The sequence below is a fragment of the Amblyomma mixtum genome, unplaced genomic scaffold, assembly GCF_055824585.1.
Source record: "Amblyomma mixtum isolate Tamu unplaced genomic scaffold, ASM5582458v1 scaffold_43, whole genome shotgun sequence".
Taxonomy (NCBI): Eukaryota; Metazoa; Arthropoda; class Arachnida; order Ixodida; family Ixodidae; genus Amblyomma; species Amblyomma mixtum.
In genome coordinates, this window is record NW_028317740.1 from 74,490 (window position 1) to 93,904 (window position 19,415).

At 45.5% G+C, this 19,415-nt stretch overlaps 1 protein-coding gene and 1 non-coding gene across 2 annotated transcripts; one reads left to right on the forward strand and one right to left on the reverse strand.

The window, feature by feature from the left end:
• Positions 1-4,144: 4,144 nt before the first annotated feature.
• Positions 4,145-8,777, reverse strand: LOC149324390 (uncharacterized). The gene is made up of 2 exons (XM_089565556.1): positions 8,487-8,777; positions 4,145-7,755 (listed from the first exon to the last, which is right to left on the reverse strand). Exons 1-2 carry the CDS (start codon positions 8,775-8,777, stop codon positions 6,709-6,711), a joined length of 1,338 nt encoding a protein of 445 aa, XP_089421682.1. The 3' UTR covers positions 4,145-6,708.
• Positions 8,778-16,127: 7,350 nt separating this feature from the next.
• TRNAT-CGU (transfer RNA threonine (anticodon CGU)) lies at positions 16,128-16,199 on the forward strand. Its single transcript has one exon. It is a non-coding gene; the product is annotated as a tRNA-Thr (tRNA).
• Positions 16,200-19,415: the final 3,216 nt, after the last annotated feature.

Here is a 19,415-nt window from a genome sequence, read left to right on the forward strand (position 1 = left end):
CAAAGATTTTTTTATTTGCACGAGCAACTATAAGACGCCCATATCAGATGCGTGAAGCGCTGGTGTCATGCAATGCGAAGTATTGTGCAATTCTGATCATTGGAATGAAATAAATGCTTGTCCCGAGAAGCCCAATTTTAGTTCTATTCGAGGAATTACAGGCAGGAAAATGGTGGCGGTACTGGTCGTAATGGCTTAATGAAAATAAATAACTGAATAAAAAAAACGCGCGGAAAAGACATTGAGGGCAGTGCAATCAGTTCCACTCCCTGATTAAAGGCTGATATACCGGGTTATTGGCAGTGATTTTATTTTACGTTTGAAGATTTATCTTTTCAAAACTGTTAGATATACGTGGATGCGGTCAGTGCAGGTGGACTGTACATACAGCCGTACATTACGTACGTGATAGAAAGCTCAATAGTTACTCAAGTAATTAAAAAGTAATCAACTGTGAAGTTTTGATACTAGGGGCCAAGATTGCACTGCCAAATCGGAGGTCGTTAACATGTGAGGGAGTACAGTTTTTAAATTTTCTTAAAATGCAATGGGCTTCAAACTATCGAACAACAAAGTGCGGATTTGATATGTCTTTAAGTTTAGTTGGCTTCCCAGCGTTGCACATTTATAAAATGGCATTGCCGAAAATACAGACGCCGTTTGGGTAATTTATGACGTAGAAGCATTTAACCTGATTCCAGCGATGATACTACAGCAAGAGAAGCCATTGAAAAAAAATATCCTAGGAGGATTGAAGTGTGTATTTTTAACATTTGACATTTCAACCGCTTTGGAGATTAAGAAAATTTTAAAACTGGTCTCACCTTCGATATTGAAGGGCTTCAATCTCACCGTGTTATATTAGCTTCTAAAATTAAAAGTAAACAAGTTGATCAGGTAATAGTTAATCAATCGTGCATTAATTGAGCTCTGTCACGTACATCACATCGGCTTCGTTGTGCAGTCTGCCTGCACAGACCGAATCGACCGATCTATCCCAGTTTTGACAATAAAAATCTGTAAATGGGAAAAAAATCACCCGGTAGAAAAATCGCCTTTTCTCGGAGCTGGAGTTCATGAGTGAGCCAACATTATCCTATATTCTGAGTGGTTCCGAAAAACAAATTCGTAAAAATAATTTCTCGGAAGCTCTGAAGTTCATTTTTCCTTATTTTTAACAGTTCGCGGACGTAAGCTATAGCGCTAGGGTATGACCTGCCTGCCTAGTGAAAAAAAATTTAACAGCTCACTGGGACGGCAAAAGCAATACACAGAGCGATCAAACACGCCCAGACTATGTGCACACAAGTGCCAATAGTTCACTGTCATACGATGAACTCGTATATATTCCAGATATGTACACGGTCGTCCACTGTTGGACTGAACACCCGAGAGGTGCGACTGCCCTCTTCGGATTTCCAATGCGTCCGACACAGGCATACATCGAAGCAAAAGTGGCAAAGGCTTAGAGGGACCTCCAGCTGGTGCGTCTCCTCGTCTGCCACTTCCTTCTGATGCGCACTGGCGGTCTGAATAGCGCAACGATGCCCCTCACGTGTTCCAGCTAGCAGTGGACGGCACTGGACTTGTTTAAGCATATCACATGTTTTCGGCAAGCAACGCCAGGGGTGCCTTTCGCGTTAGCAACAAATAAAGACTACAATATCGGCTAACAAACAGTGACATGCATTTATTTATTTATTTATTTATTTGAAATACCTTACAGGCCCATTGGGCATTGTGTAAGGAGGGCGAAAAAAAATATATAATACAGTGGATTAATAACCAAAGGAAACAAAAAGAAACATACGATCATGATAAAAAAACAAATAAATCTATACAGTGCATTAATAACCAAAGGAAACAAAAGAGAAACATGCAGTCATGATAAACAATATATCAACAAATTAGTATAGAAGAAGAAACGACGCGGAAATAACAACCGGAAAAGAGAAAAAGAAAGAATGCGCGGCACAAAATAAAGCACTACAATAAAAGATAATGTGCTGACCGAACGTGGGAACAATGAGTAAAATAGCGCGATTAAGGCAGACACGGAAACATGGCAGGTAAACATAAGTAAGAAAACATCCGAATGGCACAAGTGTAGCAGCAAAGCAAAGAACAAAAAAAAATCAGAAAAAATAAAAGACTTGAACGTAGGCGTGCTTAAGGACAGTTTCAGTGAAATATGCGATGAGTTGAGAATGGAAAGATTCTAGATTAAACGCGGAAGCGATGATGTCTGGCAGATAATTTTATAATCTGATAGCTCGTGGTAGTGCAGATGAATTGAAAGTCAATGTGTCACCATATATTCTTGCAAAACTAAACTGATTATATAATCTTTTCTACGTGCGGGATGAGACATCGAGTTGAAATGAACTAGTTCTAGTTCTTCGATGAAATGAACAAGTTCTTCGACCTGATTCTCTCTTCAAATAGTCTGCAACGTTTGCTGGGAATATCCCGCTCCCTGGCAAATGAAGCGGCAGTCCGGATGAAATATACAAACAACCTCATTTCTCAGACCACTTGTAACAAAGCAGGCTATCCCCAATTTTGCATCCCCAGCGTTTCCGTGGCTATCTCAGGGACACTGATAACATCGCAGTGTCGCGCAGACTACGCAAGAAATTGCGAAAATTATTCTTAAAGTTGGCTTCCACTGTAGCATTATCTTCGTAAAGCTGGAAAAGCTGAGGCATTGATTAGGGGTCTTCTCGATAAGCAGCTTCAGAGCTCTGTGCAACACATGTGAATTTTGACGACGCATTACTCGTCTGTATTGCAACCAAGAAACGTCAGGATGAATTTACGTAGTTCTCCGTGAATTCATATTTTATGAGATTGTTTTATTAGACTGAGTTAGTGCACAATTCATTCAGAAACTGGCTCGTATGTGAGCTACCTGCTGAACGAGCACTCGAAATAGTTGAAAATAAGGGCATCAGTAGAAACGTTCTCAATGTCAACAGCATCTGAAATATCTTTGATGGTTTCGTGTATTTTGGTCTTTGCTAATAATACGAGCGCTTCAAATGAAAAAAAAAACCTTACAGAATTGGCAAAAAACGTTTTTTTATTGTCCAAAAGAAGTGGAAGAAAACATCAAAATTTCCAAACCAAGTTTTCTGCAAACTATCGCTGACTACGCGCTGGTCTAAATGAACCGTTTGGAAGTTTGCTAAGCATCCGAAGCCTTACACATTATGGAAAGATCGTTGCAGAAACAAACTGCCAGTTCTTCTTCATTTCCGGCTCTTGGTAATGGCTGCCTTTTTCTCAGTTCCGGTTTTGAAACGACGGTTTTTGAGGGCTATTTTTGTCGCATCGCTTCGAATACTAGACCTACCTTTTCTCCTTAGTACCCTTAGTACAGTAGCCTCGGCGCTGGGGACCAAGTAATTCTGGCCAAATAGCGCCAAAATACACGCGCTTTTAGGAAGCTTGCAGGCAAACCAACCTCTCCAGTGCACGTAACTCATGTTTGGTTTGCTTTATGGCGGTTTAACGTCTTAAAGTGACTCAGGATACGAGAGACGCCGTAGTGGAGGGCTCCAGATAATTTCGACCACCTGGGGTTCTTTAACGTGCACTGACATCGCACAGTACGCGGGCTCGTAGAATTTCGCCTCCATCGAAATTCGGCCGCTGCGGCCGGATCGAACCCGCGTCTTTAGGGGCCGAGCGCCGTAACCACCGAGACACCGCGGCGGGGCTATTTACACGGAACTCGTCTAAAGAGCCAAAATTTGTTGGGCCATAGCTCCGACGGTAACCATGTTTTCGAAATTCTAAAACCTGATATGGATATTACTTACGGTGGGCTACACGCCTCTCGATAAATAGTAGCCTCAAGGTAATAGTTAAAAAGTTAACTATTCAAAATTAGTTAACCAGAGCGCTAGTTAGCACGTGTTGGGTGTATTCTGATGCAGTACAGCGCTGACAGTAATACACTGAAAAAGCGCGGTTCTAACTCAAAAAGCCTATTTTTAAAAATTGTGCAGTCTTTGGTGAAACATCTTGCATGTAACAATTCCTGGGATGAAAACACCCGATAACGGTTCTCATAAACGTGCGGGAATGTTTCGAAGCGCATATAGAGCACGGGGTAAAGTATTGTATAGCTACTTTCGATATTTTGGGATTAAGAAACTGGAAAACGCGAGGCAGACCTCGATATTAGGGACTAATTTTAACGTATATAGATTGCGTTAACACGTTTTGGCGGGCTAGTTGGTTAAGCATCTTGAATAAACAGCGCGAACGAAGACGACGAGCACAAAAGGCAAGAAAACGGACGACACAGCGCTGACTAACAACTGAGGGTTTATTGCTGATCACACAAGAATAAATACATAGATGTCGGCAGAGAGGGAAAGGTTTACAAAGTGCAAAAACAAAAAAACAAAACATAAATGTGACAACAGCTACAGAAGCGCGCTAGAAAGCAGCGGAAATTATCAGCCCCCAGGAGTGACAGCTCCTTTTGTAGTAGTGTTAGCGAAGGAGTGCTTATACATGCATTTCCCTGCTTGAATATGTTGTAAGCCTCGATAATTTCCCTCGCACTTTTTTCCCGATTTTTGGCAATGACCTTGGTTTCATGATACAGCGGTACGCACTGTTTTTTCTCTGTCTTCGCCCATTCACAATCCCGGCAATGAATGCCGAGGTGACCGGAAACTACTTTTGAGACTTTATAGCTGTGTTCGCTCAGCCTTTTATTGATACATCGTCCCGTCTGTCCAACGTACTGCCCTCCACAGGGCAGAGGGATGTTATAAACAACCCCCTTATCACAAGGAATGAAGCGTGACTGGTGTTTAGTTGTGCACTTCGCCACTTTTCTTTTGATCTCATTAACAGATCGGACAAACCAGCCAGACGATCAGGCGCGGAAAACACAGCATCGACACCTGCTTTTTTCCCCCACTTTTTTTCTGGGAGTGGGAAATTCCATGTAGATATGGAATCACAGCGACAAGTTTGCGGTTGTTGTCCGATTCCTGGCCGTCTCGTGTAGCTGGTTCTGACTTGCTCTTCTTTAGGGCCGGCTCAGCTACTGACGTGATAAGTTCTAGAGGGTACCCTGCCGAGAGCAACCTTTTTACCTGGTGTGAAATGCTGGAGTGCAGTCTGTGGTGGCAGGATTTTGTTAATGAGCTGTTCAAACAGGACCCTATGATAACCGTCTTAATGAGCTTGGAATGGCAAGAACCATAGGGAAGAAGAGGCTTGTTAACTCGAGGTTCGAAAGCCCTGAAAACGTGGCTAGGAGTAAAGTACAGGCCAAGGTCTAGAAACTTGATGCGGTTGTGATCTCTTGATAAGTGATCTCAAGGGGGGAGAGAGCGTCAGAAAAAATGGACAGGCTACGAGACACCTCGGTTTCAAACTCCAGTCCAGTCCCTCTCTGTCGACATCTATGTATTTATACTTGTGTGATCAGCAATAAACCCTCAGTTTTTAGTCAGCGCTGTGTCGTCCGTTTTCTTGTCTTTTGTGCTCGTCTTCGTTCGCGCTGTTTATTCAAGACGTATATAGAGCCCATGATGCAGCGTAGAGTCTACCAGAAAATTTCTTTCTCAACAATACTATAAAGCAGCGTAAAGACGCTTGTCGGTGATTATCTGAGTGACACTTCTCTTTTCATCTTCTGCTGTGAGCGGGATTAGTTTTTTTTTTATTCAATTTAATGGAAAGCTGCTGAAGCTGATGAACTTTACCATAAAAAAAACGTTATTGTCTTTTCATTTTCTGCCAACATAGTGTTAATGTCGGAAGCCTGGATTCAAAACAAGAAGGAATGACTCGATAATGTTCCTGCTTTTGATCACAAGTGGAAGTGCCCTTCTTATTACAGATAGCATGGAGCACTTTATCTGCGGCGGGGCACAAATATAGACAAGAATTCCAAAGCGAAAGTATGCGCATTTATTTTCGTCCTCGCATTTGGTGTGATAGCAGCATTTTTTGTCGGAGCAATACAATTGGCTCGAAGACCGCGGTAGGAATAAGCAGACTGGTGTTTTCAGACAGCCATTCAGTGACTGAAAGGAAGCATGGAGCCATTAACTGGCACAAAAAAGGAGGACGGCAAAGAAATGCGAAAACGTTGTTCCTGAATTGCTTCCTCCTAGATGAAGTTTTTTGGGCGCCTTAATCGTTCATGATCTGCAGCCGACTAGCCCAGACGCGTGCAAGCACACGCACACGCGCGCCCGCACGCACACGCGCACGCACACACAAAGTTTTAGTAATTGCCTTTTTAACTAGTTGAATTAGGCGCCTAGTTGCAATTAGAGATTTGTAGCCTGTCGTTATTAATAGCCATATCACTTTCTATAATTTCGAAAACACCATACCCTGGGCGCTCTGGCTCGAAAAATTTGGGCTTTTCGACTTATTACTTGCGCTGGAGGCGTTGCTCCGCCTGTATGCTTTCGAATGCGAATGTATTTTCGCACGATGCAGCCAAATTTTGTCGAGCCTCAGCGACAAGGGTAATAACGTTTTCAAAACTGAAAGTTGCGTTTTGAAAGTGTTCGCTGAAAAATCCGATATCTCAAACGGCAATAATCAGATGAGTGTGAAGTTGACATGTTGATGCCAATTTAGACACGGCAACACTAGCAGGCCGACAGCGAGCTTAACATTGGTGGTGGCAAGCTATACTTCACGTTAACGCTCTTTCCTCGGTCATCTGATAGAAGTTAACTGGAACCGCAGTTCTTCGTTGACGAGGAATCCACTATTCTTGACCAATTGAATTTCCGTGCAAAAATTGTTGTAGCGATGACAACAAAGCGGGGACACTGAAAATGGCATTGGTCTCATCGTAAGATTTTTTTGCGGGTCTTCATGCAGCACGCTCAAACTAAGTCTACCTGATGGCAGGGAAACTGAGGGAAGCAGGAAGAGCCATTCCAATAGGACCCATAACTTGGCCGCGCCGCTGAAGTTGGTAGTCGAGAATGTAACTGTGAGATACCTGTCCCTCCGATCCCAAATAATATGATGTCCCCATTTTTTGTCTGCAAAACTGTGACAACTACTCAATACATTGTCAGCGTGGCTGAGCTGAAAAACATAATGCGGACTGTAGCTCGGTTCTGATAGACGTTCAATTTCTTCCAGGGGCTGAATGGTAACCGGTATGCCTATTGTCCCACCTCGCAGCTGCTCCAGAGCATTCAGTGAATGTTTTGTGAACACTTCCAGACGGCGAAGAATGAGCATCTTTTCCGTGCGCCTTGGTATAGGCGCCCTGCCTGATCCGGCTCCAGAGATACCGGCGCTAACCTCTTCCCCTGAGCCTCCCAGAGAGCGGTCCTGTTGCGCGGTGCTTGCGATTCGTGTCACCTCCCCCTTTATACAATCTGTTGACTGAGTGAGCAAACGCATGGTCTCCATCAAACTTGTTGCATCCCGCCTGCATTGCTCCATGAGTTGGTTCACTTGACTCTGAAGAGCTGGCAGCTGGTCGTGCTGGGGATCTCTCACGAAAGCCTTCAGTTCTTCTACAGCTGCACTGATGTCATGCATGGTGGGTATGACAGTGGGCTCTGTATTGGGTAAAAGAAGGCCGCCGCTGCATCCAGCCACGCAGTGCGCTGTCAGCTCGCTGTGCAGAACTGCTACTCCGCACTGCTGGCACTCGACTGCGTGGAATATACATTCAGCCTCGTAGTGTCTCAAGATGGTGCCCACGAACTCGCATCCATGGGGTTGGTTCCAGCAGTGAGCCTTCAAGAAGAAAAAATGGAGATGGGCTCAGTAGTGATTGAGTTTAATGTTTGAGGATGAACTGGAGCGAAATCGATCCACTGCAATAATTTCTAACTTGCTGAAAGGACGTCTATGATGCTATGCCTTCAGCCATGCGCGAAGTTGAAATAATTCATGATATTAGATGAAGGGCTATGACGCGGTGGATGATGAAGATCTGGTTAGCGATCTAATTCACCAAACAGACTAGGCTAATGGCGCGTAACATGCGCTACAGCTTCGATTCCCAAAGAGTAAATCGGAGCATTCACAGTTGTGTCGCCACAGAAGAAATCAATTTTAAATTCCAAAAATTTGAAATCTCCACTCTTCCATGCATCAAGCTCGTTGCAGAGAACGGGTTCCGTAATGTGTATGCCGCACGGACTAGGAAGCCCGCCGGACTATGCTCATAAAGCGCCCTATGAAGCCGTAAGCTATGCCGAAAAAAGCGCTGTTAGAACTCAAAAAGCCTGTTTTTAAATACCGTGTAAAGTCTTACATGAAACATCCTGCATATTTACGGCTGCCAGATAAAGTGATCTGGTAGGCTACTGGAACTTTACGGTGGACGAGCTTAAACCAACAGATAGTATATTCCCTGGCGGCTTTACCAATACTTCCCCGCAAGAGCCAGCGGCGCGATAGGGCGAAGAGAACTTTAGATGTTATGGATGCATTTGCACAACAAAGATAGAAACACAATTCACCTTCAACTTCCTCGCTTTCCTACTGATAAACGGGTTCCAGCTGCACTCGTCCTCACCGAAGGCCTCCCTGTCCAGAGGACACACGCCGCCGCCATCTAGTGCGCTGGCTCTGCGGCAGGACTCGCAGAGAAAATGCGCGCAGGGAAGAGTTACTGTCTTCTTGGGAATCATGTGGCAAAGACTACATATGCAGATGTTGGGAACGACATCGGCGAACCGTGTCGGTCGCCAGTTCGCGCCAGCGATGTGGTCGCGGAGCCGGTACAGCGCGCCGGGCCCAGGGTCTGGCATGGCGGTGTCCTCTGCCTCCACTCGTGCGCTGCAGATAAACAATAGCTGTCACTCGACGCCGCTCCAGCGTATGTCCTTTAGACAAACACCTCCCCTTTGTCTGTTGCTACGGTAACGGGAAGATGACACGAGACTTCATCCTAGCGCTCTCGCGACCGTCTCCCCGCACTCTGAAGATGCCATCGTCCTTATCGTCAATGACATCAGCTGTGTGCGCTGTCGGTGGTCGCCGCGTTAAATCGCCAAGCGGGCGGATCTATTCTTGTCAAGAAGTTTGTCATTCAACGAAATTTCCTTAAGACAACCCCTCACCCTTCATTCTTCTTTCGCCACTTTGGGTGCAATCGTTGTCCGCATATTATCACCTGGAGTTACCTTTTCATCTGCAGGAACTAAAAAAAATGCGATGGCGCCAGTGAAATATAGGAGGCAGGGCCAGTTGGAAAATAATGTCATGCCGCTCCGTGATGACGGGGAATACTATTCCCCGCTTCGAAATGTGAAAAGTGAGTTACAATCAGCTGTACGATAGCGGCATATTGCAAGAGCGGAGCCTCGTATTTTTTTTACAGTGCCAGCCTCATCGCACCCTTTTCAATGGGAGCCCAGTGGATGCCTTGGGTTTGGTTTTGGTTTATGGGGTTTAGCGCCCCAACGCGACTAAGGCTATGAGAGACACCGTAGTGAAGCGCCCCGGAAATCTCGACCATTTCTTTAACGTGCACTGGCATCGCACAGCACACGGGCCTCTAGAATTTCGCCTCCCTCGAAATTCTACCGCCGCTGCCGGGATCGAACCCGCGTATTTCGGGTCAGCTGCCGAACACCTGCTGCTCACTGCTGCTGAGCACTGAGCCACCGCGGCGGGTCCCCTGCTGTAAATGCTGTCCCCTTCTGTGACTCCTGAATTTTACTTTAGTTTTCAGCACATTAATTTTTAGACCCACCATTTTGTTTGCCCTTTTTAAGTCATTCATCATGCTTTGTAATTTATCCCTTCAGTTAATCAGCAACGTAATGCCATCAGCGAACCGCAGAAAACTGAGATATTGTCCATGAACTCTTATCACAACAGGTTCACAATCCAGGTCTCTGATAGCCTTCTTTAAACAGGCGGTGAATAACACTGCAGTTACCACACCTTCCTTCTTAATATCGTTCCTTAGTTGAATTTTATCACTTTATTTCACTATGTTCGTTGTGTCGCCGCTATAGATATATTCTAGTATTACTAAATATGGCTGATATACGCCATTATTACGCAATGCCTGCATGGCTGCTGAGGTTTTGACTGAGTCAAATGCTTTCTCTGGGTATATAAAGTAAGGATTTTTTTTTCGCAAACGAGGGTGGCGAGTGAGGGAGTCAACGTATAACCCACAATAGGTGGTACTTGAAGCCGAAAGAAATCCCTCCATGTGTTCCAGAAATACCATTTGATTAAGCCCAATAGTTCGCAATATCTCGAATACGAAACATTTGGATCTAATCAAATATCGAATACCTGGAAGTTATCTATATCGCGTTTTGCGGAAATAAACGCACGCGGTAGAATGCATCTCCCAGCTAAACGGGCGCATTGTTCGAGCTGAAATTTCGCACAGAAGTGGCATTTCGTCTACAGAATTCTTTCATCCTACATTTGTTTGGGTTACTTGCCTGAATCGATCAAAAAAAGTCGCATATTCTCATCGTCAGCGGCGACAGCGAAGGACATCACACCGTTCTGTCAGTGATCGCACCGGTGGCGCCATCTCGTTTGTTGGCCGTGAAGATGCAGCAAAGGAGAGAGGTTTGGGAGGTTTGAAGACGCTCTTTCAACTGCTTTTTTTTTAATGGTCACGGGAAACTTAACTTGCTGAAAACTTAGTTTGGCCAAGCTAGGTTTTCTGTGACCATTAAGAAACCAGATGAAAGAGCATCTTCAAATCTCCCGAAACCTCCTCCTTTGCTGAATCTTCACGACCAACAAACGAGATGGCGCCAAAAATGCGATCGTTCACAGAGCGGCTTAATTTCCTTCGTCGTCGCCTCAGACGATGTCAATATCCGACTTATTCTGTTCGAATCAGGTAAGTACCCCAAGCGAACTTGGTATAAAACAATTCTGCCGACCAAATGTCATTTCTGTGCGAAATTTGAGCTCGAACAATGCGCCCGTTTATCTGAGAGAAACATTTTATAGCGTGCGTTTATTTCCGCAACACTCGATACTTCTGAAAAGTTGTATAAACATTTTTCGTTGGGATGTACGAAGCAAACTGTTTCCCTTGGGGGGAAAACAAGGCGAAATGTAGACAAGTTGTGTTACATACATAATACATAATAAATAACGCTGATCGCATGCTTGGGTACCTTCGCAGAAATTTCTCACGTTCATCTAGTTCAATAAAATTATTACTTTATAAAACATTGGTACGGTCCAAGTTAGAATATGCTGCATCTGTCTGGAGCCCTGGCATCGATTCACTTGTTTCAGATTTGGAAGCTGTGCAGAACCGCGCATGCCGTTTCATTCTTTCTAATTATCACCGAACAAGCAGTGTAACCGCCATGAAATCAAGTTTGTCCCTACCACTTCTTTCCCACCGCAGATCAATAGCCTCATTGTGTCTTTTTCATAAAATTTACCACAACAGCTTTCTCAATCCTAAGTTACTGTCAAGACCATGTTACATATCAGCACGCGTTGATCACCGTCATAAAGTTGGAATCCCATCTTGTCACACCAAATGTTTTCATGACTCATTCATACCTCGAACTTGTGCCAGCTGGAATCACCTTCCCCACGACATCGCAGGTATTTCTGATAACAATGCATTTCGTCAAGTCCTTAATGTTTCTTTCTGAGTATGTGTCGTTTATTACTGTATAAAAATTGCCTTTCACTGTCTACACACTGTTTTAATATATCCCTACTGCATTCTAATCTTATTGCCTTCCTTGTTTTCAATTTGTCATGTATTCCTGGTTTATTTGTTTTCTCTTGCTGTTGCTGTTTAGACTGAAATTTTTATGTATTCCCACTCCCCTCTGTAATGCCTTCGGGCCCTGAGGGTACAATAAATAAATAAATAAATAAATAAATAAACAGTGCCGCAGAGAAAGCACCGTCATCAACGCTCCTTTATACTGACAGTGCTCGTGCTCCCGCACAAGGAAGACACAAGAAGACACATATGCTTATGAACAACACTTCATTACAACGGTAACAGGGCCTTGTAATGAAGGGTATCACTTTGAACAGAAGTGAACAAGTTTACTAGCGTGGCACTGCAACCTGTGAATGCAGACTCGTGATACATAGGAGCGTGATCACCGAAACGAGTGTCGCGTTATAACGACAGCGCAGTTGGTTAGCGCTGCTGCGAGTAACCTAGAGAGAGAGAGAGAGAGAGAGAGACTCTTTAATGAAGAGCAGAGAATTTAGCCGGCATTTTAAAATCGCTGGCATGCTACTCTGCGTAGGGAAGGGAATTTTGGAGATAAAGACAGAAGGAGAGCAGAGTGGAAAAGGTAAAAAAAAAACGAAGATAAAATGCGGCCATGAAATGGGTACTAAGGATGCAATGGCGAGTAATGATGTAAGCTATGCAATGATGGAGTGCATAGTCCGTCAAATGGGCTGACGAAGTTCACTGCATGAAGAATGCATGAAGGTGACGTGCAAGTGAATTTAAAGCTTATCGAGATGTCCAATGTCTTTTAAATATGTGAATAGAAAAGTCATTGCAAGTCTCTGTTGCCTAAGGCAGGCTAAGGGACCTAAAACTTTGTCCACCGTAAGGGGCACTGAGCAGAGCTTCTGCATGCAATGTTCATAGCACGCACGCTCGCGAGTAACCTAACGTGCTGGAATCCCGCAGCTACACCACACTGTACCCTAACATATGCCCACATTGTAATGAATATACTGCACTACACCCACCACCTGGCCGTGCCAACTTAACCCGGCAGTCCCCCCTAACCCAAACCGAGCACCACGGGAACCCCTGCTGTCTAGATGGGACCTGGTTAACGAGCGCAGGGAGGAGAACCTGGTTAGGCGGATGGCACTCAAACGAAGAAAACATCTTATATATCCAAATAAACACTTTGCACCACCATCATCATCGTCATCTCGCAGCGACATCTGTTAGACCAGCAGATGCATTACCACATCCAGATCCCACGCGCCACCTGCTTGCTACTGGTTCGGTCAGCAACACACGGGGACAACAAAGGACACTAAAGGGCTGCCCGGTAACCTTGGCATACACGCGGAGAGCGATAGTATGGCGCCGCTTTCGAGCCCACAAAGAAACACGTTTTCGCTAACAATCTTTGTTGCGCAGTTTTGTAACCGAGAGGAACGGGAGGCGGGAGCAAAAAAATGCGTAATGGCTTTCTCGTCTGCTGCTGCATTTTTATTAAATGCAAAACACGGGAATTTTACAGCTAGCTGCCACTACTACAAGTTACTTTAGCAGGCGCACTCGCGGACCAGCTTTTGCATTTCGAGGTCACATTCATACTTTCGATGATTGCATAAATGGGGCAGCGAGATACCTGCACTTCAACGTTTTTGTGCACCAGGCTAGTATGCTGTAAGAACCGTGTAATTGGATTGAAATACTTAGCCCCGACACAGAAAGAACGCCGAATGGTGATAGAACGGGAGGGCGAAGGCAAAGTTGTTATGTTGGCACCACCACAGGAATTTCATCCGCTGAACCAACGAAAGCATCGGGCAGCGCTGTGGGCGATTCTGGGGCATTGAACTCTAATTTGTCGCTGTCCTTGTGCTTTCCACGCTAGTTGCAATATCGCAGTCACTAACGAATACACACCAACTAGCCCAACTGTCTTCCATGAACTCTAGACCATACAGAGGAAAAGCGGGCAATAGCAGCACTTACTCAGATAATAAATCCTCGACTGGCGTCCCTGTCCCGGTCCTGGGAATAGCAGCACGTAGTACTTCGCAGCTACAGGCCACGCCAACACTGTTGTCTATAGGCTCCAGAAACCCCGGCCACTCCAGCAGCTACGCGAGGTGAACAAACTGGGTTCGCCTTTCGTGCGCGATCCCCCCTTCTTGTCGGTATCTAATGAGCCCGCCGGGTATAGGTGCGCTATCTGCGTACACGGTCGTCCGCTTCCACGCATGCAGAAATGCGGAAATCGACGTTGTCAATTTTAGTGTCTGACTTATGAAGCCTTGTTCCAAACCAAGATTATTTCTGTCCATATGTTGAAGCATGCTCAGCTGACCTTGTGCTAGGCACAGAGACGTGGTTATCTCCCGATATTACTGATACCGAACTTTCCTTGTCCACCCAGTTTTCATTGTTTAGAAAAGACCACGCTGTTTCACGCGGTGGTGGGGTGTTAATCGCTGTAAGGAAATGCTTGCAAGCGTAGGTTGTAGACACGAAATCATGTCTAGAAATTCTGTGGATTGTTTTGTGTTTATCGCCTTCTGTAGCTTGTGCTAGTCGGGTCTGCTATCGCCAACGCGATTCGCATGAAGAATTTCCGGAACACCTGAGTGAGTTTTTAACGTGTGTACAGAACAAATTTCCACGCTCACCAATATTCCTGGCCGGAGATTCCAATTACCCGATTATTGACTAGCAGACATGCTGTCCCCTCCATGGCACAAGAATGCGCGAATATCAGAATTTTCTAGATGTCCTATCACTCTTTGATTTGCACCGAATGGTTTCTATTCCCAAGCGTGGCGATTCACTTTTGGACCTTGCGCTGACAATGCAACAAGACAGGACATCCGTGAATGTCCTAAAAAGATGTCAGTGATAACAAAATTTTGCAATATCGGTTTCATGGTACCTACGAAAAAGCCAGGAAAAGAAAAAAAGTGTTATTTGATTACACCAGAGCAAATTTTGACATCCTCCTGAATGAACTGTGATTATTCTCTGTCGATTTTTTTCCTTTCTTCAATTCACGGACTGTAAATGAGAACTGGTGATTTATTAGTTATCAACTAACTTTGCTTAGAGATAAGCATGCGCCTAAAATCACCATCACCACATCCACACTAAGCACATGGTTCACGAGGAGTGTTGAATGATGTATAAATAAAAAAACGATTGTACGCTAAAGCTAAACTATCAGCATCTGAACAAGATTGGAGTAACTACCGCACGCATGCGCAGCTTTGTGAAACCGAAATCAAAACCGCGAACGGCAAGTTTTATAATAGCGACCCTTCAAATATGTTAAAAACAACCACCAAAAATTTTGGCGGGTTGTTAATCCAAATTACAGTACAAAGACCGTAGCCCCAACGACTAAAGAAGGAAAGCCCCTTACGACAGCTAAGACCGCAGCAGAATTCAACAAGTTTTCCTGCTCAGTGTTTACTGATGAGAGCCCATTACCCATGGATCCGCAATTCCAAAGGCTACATTCAGCAATGCCTGACATAACTCAGATTTCTTTTATGCGCACAGAAAGACGACACAATAAGACAAGGTAGACAGGACGGAGCGCAAACTTTCAACTGTTTTATTCCGGAAAAAGTACATGACATTTATACCAAAAAAGAATGAATAGTCATCAGTGCCACGTGCAAGCCAAAACCCGGGAAAAGCACATAGGAAGGGCACATGTGACTCACCTCTTAGGTCAGGAGGCACCAATCCCTTCCTTATGCAGAATCCGAGAAACCTCGCACGGCACGTAGTGAAGGAAATGTGAGCAACAAGGCTCGAATCTTGGGAAGGATGTGGCGAAACACTCAAAAAAGGGCCCACTGTAGAAGAAAGGTAATCCAGTAATATACGTTGTGGGGCTAGTTAGTTCATACTCAGATTTCTTTTATGCGCACAGAAAGACGACACAATAAGACAAGATAGAAAGGACGGAGCGCAAACTTTCAAGGTCGTGGGTTAGGAATCAACCGGCGGCATGTGGTTGTTTTTTCTTCTGCTTTTCTGATCAATTAGCTTTAAGCGATAAAATATTCAGTAATATTATAAATTGATCAACACCACAAAATAAATAAATTAATTAAAAATCCGCTGTGCCCTTTGGTTTCTCTGGCTGTTGGCTTCTCTCATATTTATGACCAGCCCCTCATTCCCCTTTCCTTGTCTGCTTAATTGCTTAACGAGGGCCTCGGTTCTGGCAGTCTTGATGCCTTAGGAAGCATAAGAGGGTTCTCACACAGCTTCCACCCTCGCCGTTCGATGACGTTCTACGGCACATCAGCGGTAACTCAGGACGTGCTACGTCCGCCGCTTAATAACGTGGGTGGCGCTGGTGAACATTCCCAAGGTTAGATTATTTGTAAAAAAAAAAAAAAAAACATAAATACCCCCGAAAGCAGAAGGTTTGACAGCCGCCGCCGTAGCTCAGCGGTAGAGCACCGGACGCGTAATTCGGAGGTCGTGGGTTCGGATCCCACCGGCGGCATGTGGTTGTTTTTTCTTCTGCTTTTCTAATCAATTAGCGTTAAGCGATAAAATATTCAGTAATATTATAAATTGATCAACACCACAAAATAAATTAATTAATTAAAAATCCGCTGTGCCCCTTGGTTTCTCTGGCTGTTGGCTTCTCTCACATTTATAACGAGCCCCTCATTCCCCTTTCCTACGCAACTGTATGTTAGCAGAATTTTATTTGTGTCGCATATATTAGCATGGGCAGGGAAGGCCACTACGTGATAGTGGTTTGCTTTCGCGCGTTTACATAAGCACAAAACAATTGTTTTTGCAATTATCTACGATTTCAAGGCGCATCGTGCCTGCATTAAACTGCGTCCACTCACTGTGCATCGACCGATCCTTCTCTAGTGCCTGAACATTATGCAGGAATGATCACACGTGTATTGCGTGAATGATGCACGAAATGATGCCCTGAAAATATCAGCTGCGCCACATGAGATAAGCATAACATCTCTGGTGCGTCGACACACATTGTCTGTATTCTACGGAAAGCTGCAATATCGACGTATAGTGCATTTTGAGAAATCTCTCTTTTAGACGGAAAGTAGCGGGAAGGATATTGTTACTCCGCGTAGCGGCTTACTGAGCGCAGATTCGTCTGAGCGTTGAGACGTTTGCGGTCAGTTTTTGTCTGTCGAGCTCTCACCTGTACTAAAGCAATTTCATTCGCTCCATTCGGTGCTAGGTGCTGGGTAAAAACCTCCTAGATTCGCCAGTACCCCGTCGTAGCCGCCGTGTAGCAGGTCTGCCACCTTTATCGCGGGAAGAATTCATTTCAATGGCTACCGCGCAAGCGACGCAGACCCAGGATCAGCGAGCTGAAGAGGAGACGACCTTGCGCCATCAGCGAGATCCGCGTACATTCCGCGGCGAGACCGAAGAGGACGTTGAAGAATGTTTCCCGCATTATGAAAGATGCCGCAAGTACAACCGTTGGAACTCTACCGCCCGCCTGTACAGCGCTGTTTTCTTCCTTGCTGGCAAGGCTCTGGCTTGGCTTGACAACCGCGAGGACATTCACGACCTGGAGCTGGTTTGTTGAAGAAATCAAGAGTACCTTTGGAGGTACTCTTTCGAAGAAGGAACGCGCTCGGCATCAGTTTTCCCAGAGAGCCCAGCTGTCCCGTGAAACACACGCGATACATCGAGGAAGTATTGAAATTTTGTCGCATTGTCAACTGGCAGATGCTAGAAGACGACAAGGTACGGCACCTTGTCAAGGGGATTGCTGAGGACATGCATAACTTTGTTTTACAAGAAACCCTTGCTACGGTTGCAGCTGTCATAAAGCAGTGCCTTCCATTTGAGCACCCAAATTCGGTCGCCTTTCCAATGTGAAAGCCGTCGCCAGCATCGACATCCCCGAGATAGAAGACATCGGTTCCATAGTCAGGAGGACTGTACGCGAGGAGTTGCCTGCTCACCGCCCACGTACACATTTTGATCTACCTTACCAACAGACACTGAGGTCCATGCCATCATGGGAGCAGCGTACGCCATGGACTGCACCAAATAACAACGAGCCATCTTAGAAATCCAGTATTGAGCGGACCCAGAAATCGACGTCTCAGCCTTATTTCCGGCAGCTTCTATCCCATCCTGATGAAGTGTCTCGTGGTGCGCTTCGTCACGCGCCCGACGCCTCTCTTAGGCCTTCAAGCGATCCTGCTGTGAGGTACCAGAGCGGCCAGCCACCGTGTGGGTGCAGGTGACGCATCTCCCGCTTTTGGCCACGTAGCCAATTTTCTCGGCCCCGTGTACAACGCGCACTACGTTTCAGGAATGACGCCCAGTGGGAGCAGCCACCCGCTACCCTCTACCGGCCTCCTTCGCTCCAACGCCTTGCACGCAATGACTCCACTGTCCCCAATCACAGCATCCCTCCGCCACCGCAGTGACAAAGGCGTTCACCATTCCCACGTCACCGCTTCGTTTCTCCCCCGCTGGGAAACTAGGTGATGCGACCGATGCAGGCAAGGTCGCCGGACAGTCAATTTCGCGAATACCTCTGCCTATCATCATGGTTACGAACAAAGTGTCAGTGTGTGTAGACGATGTCGAAACGGGTACTCTATTTGACGCTGGTGCCGCTGTTTCAGTTATGAGCCTTTCAGTTAAAAACCGCCTTCGACAGAACAGAATTGGTTGTATTGAGATGTACCACACATGACGTGACCTTGTGTTGAGTTTTTCCGCGAGTGTGGTGCAGTACTAAGCTTCAGTGGCAGTGAACTTTCTTTGAAGCCAATCATTTGCCTCGCATTAGTGAATAACATGTCCAGTATCATGGAGGAGTTCTCCCCCTGAAGGAAGATTTGCTTCTGCCTGCAATGAGGGCAACATTTGTGCTTGTGAAATCACCCGAACATTTCGTGGGCACGCACTCAATAGTTGTCGAGGCAGATGTCTCGAACTGGGCGAAAAAAAAAATATTTTGGTGCCATGCGCCGTCGTGGAGGCAGCGGATGGTTGCGCACACATCTGTACTGGGAACGTGTCAGAGCAGCCTATTCGTCTTCTGGTTTAGCACTAGCGAAATTTGACAACCACGCGACCCACACCGTTGAAACTATTTCTGATTGCTGAGGAGCCGCGAAAGGGAAATCCGAATATTATGCTGAGCTTGAACGCATGTTCAACAAATCGCTTCCGCCTAGCGAACGCCGTATATGCTGCACGAAATTTTTACGAATCATGCTCAAGTGTTCGACTTTGCCTCCAACGGATCGGGTAGCCATTTCCCAGCCTCTCGACTACAGCATAAAATTAGCATAGGAAACGAACCCCCTATTCGCCAGAAACCTTACAGAGTCTCCCCGACAGCGCGCAAGATAATTCAAGAACAGGTGGACCAAATGCTGCAGAAAGGAGTCATCCACGGCGAATCTTCCAGTCCGTATGCCGCCCCTGTGATCCGAATAAAAGACAATTCTTGGCGATTCTGCGTTGACTACCGTCGTTTAAATGCGGTAACAAAAGCTGCGTTGCATTGACGACGCTGTCGATTGGCTGTACTCGACGTAATATTTCTCCTTGGTTCATTTATGATCTAGTTATTGGCCAACTCCCCTTCATCCATGCGACCGTGAGAAGACAGGTTTCGTAGCCCAGGATGGTTTGTACGATTTTAATGTGATGCCGTTTGGATTATACAGCGCCCCAACAAAGTTCGAGCGATTTA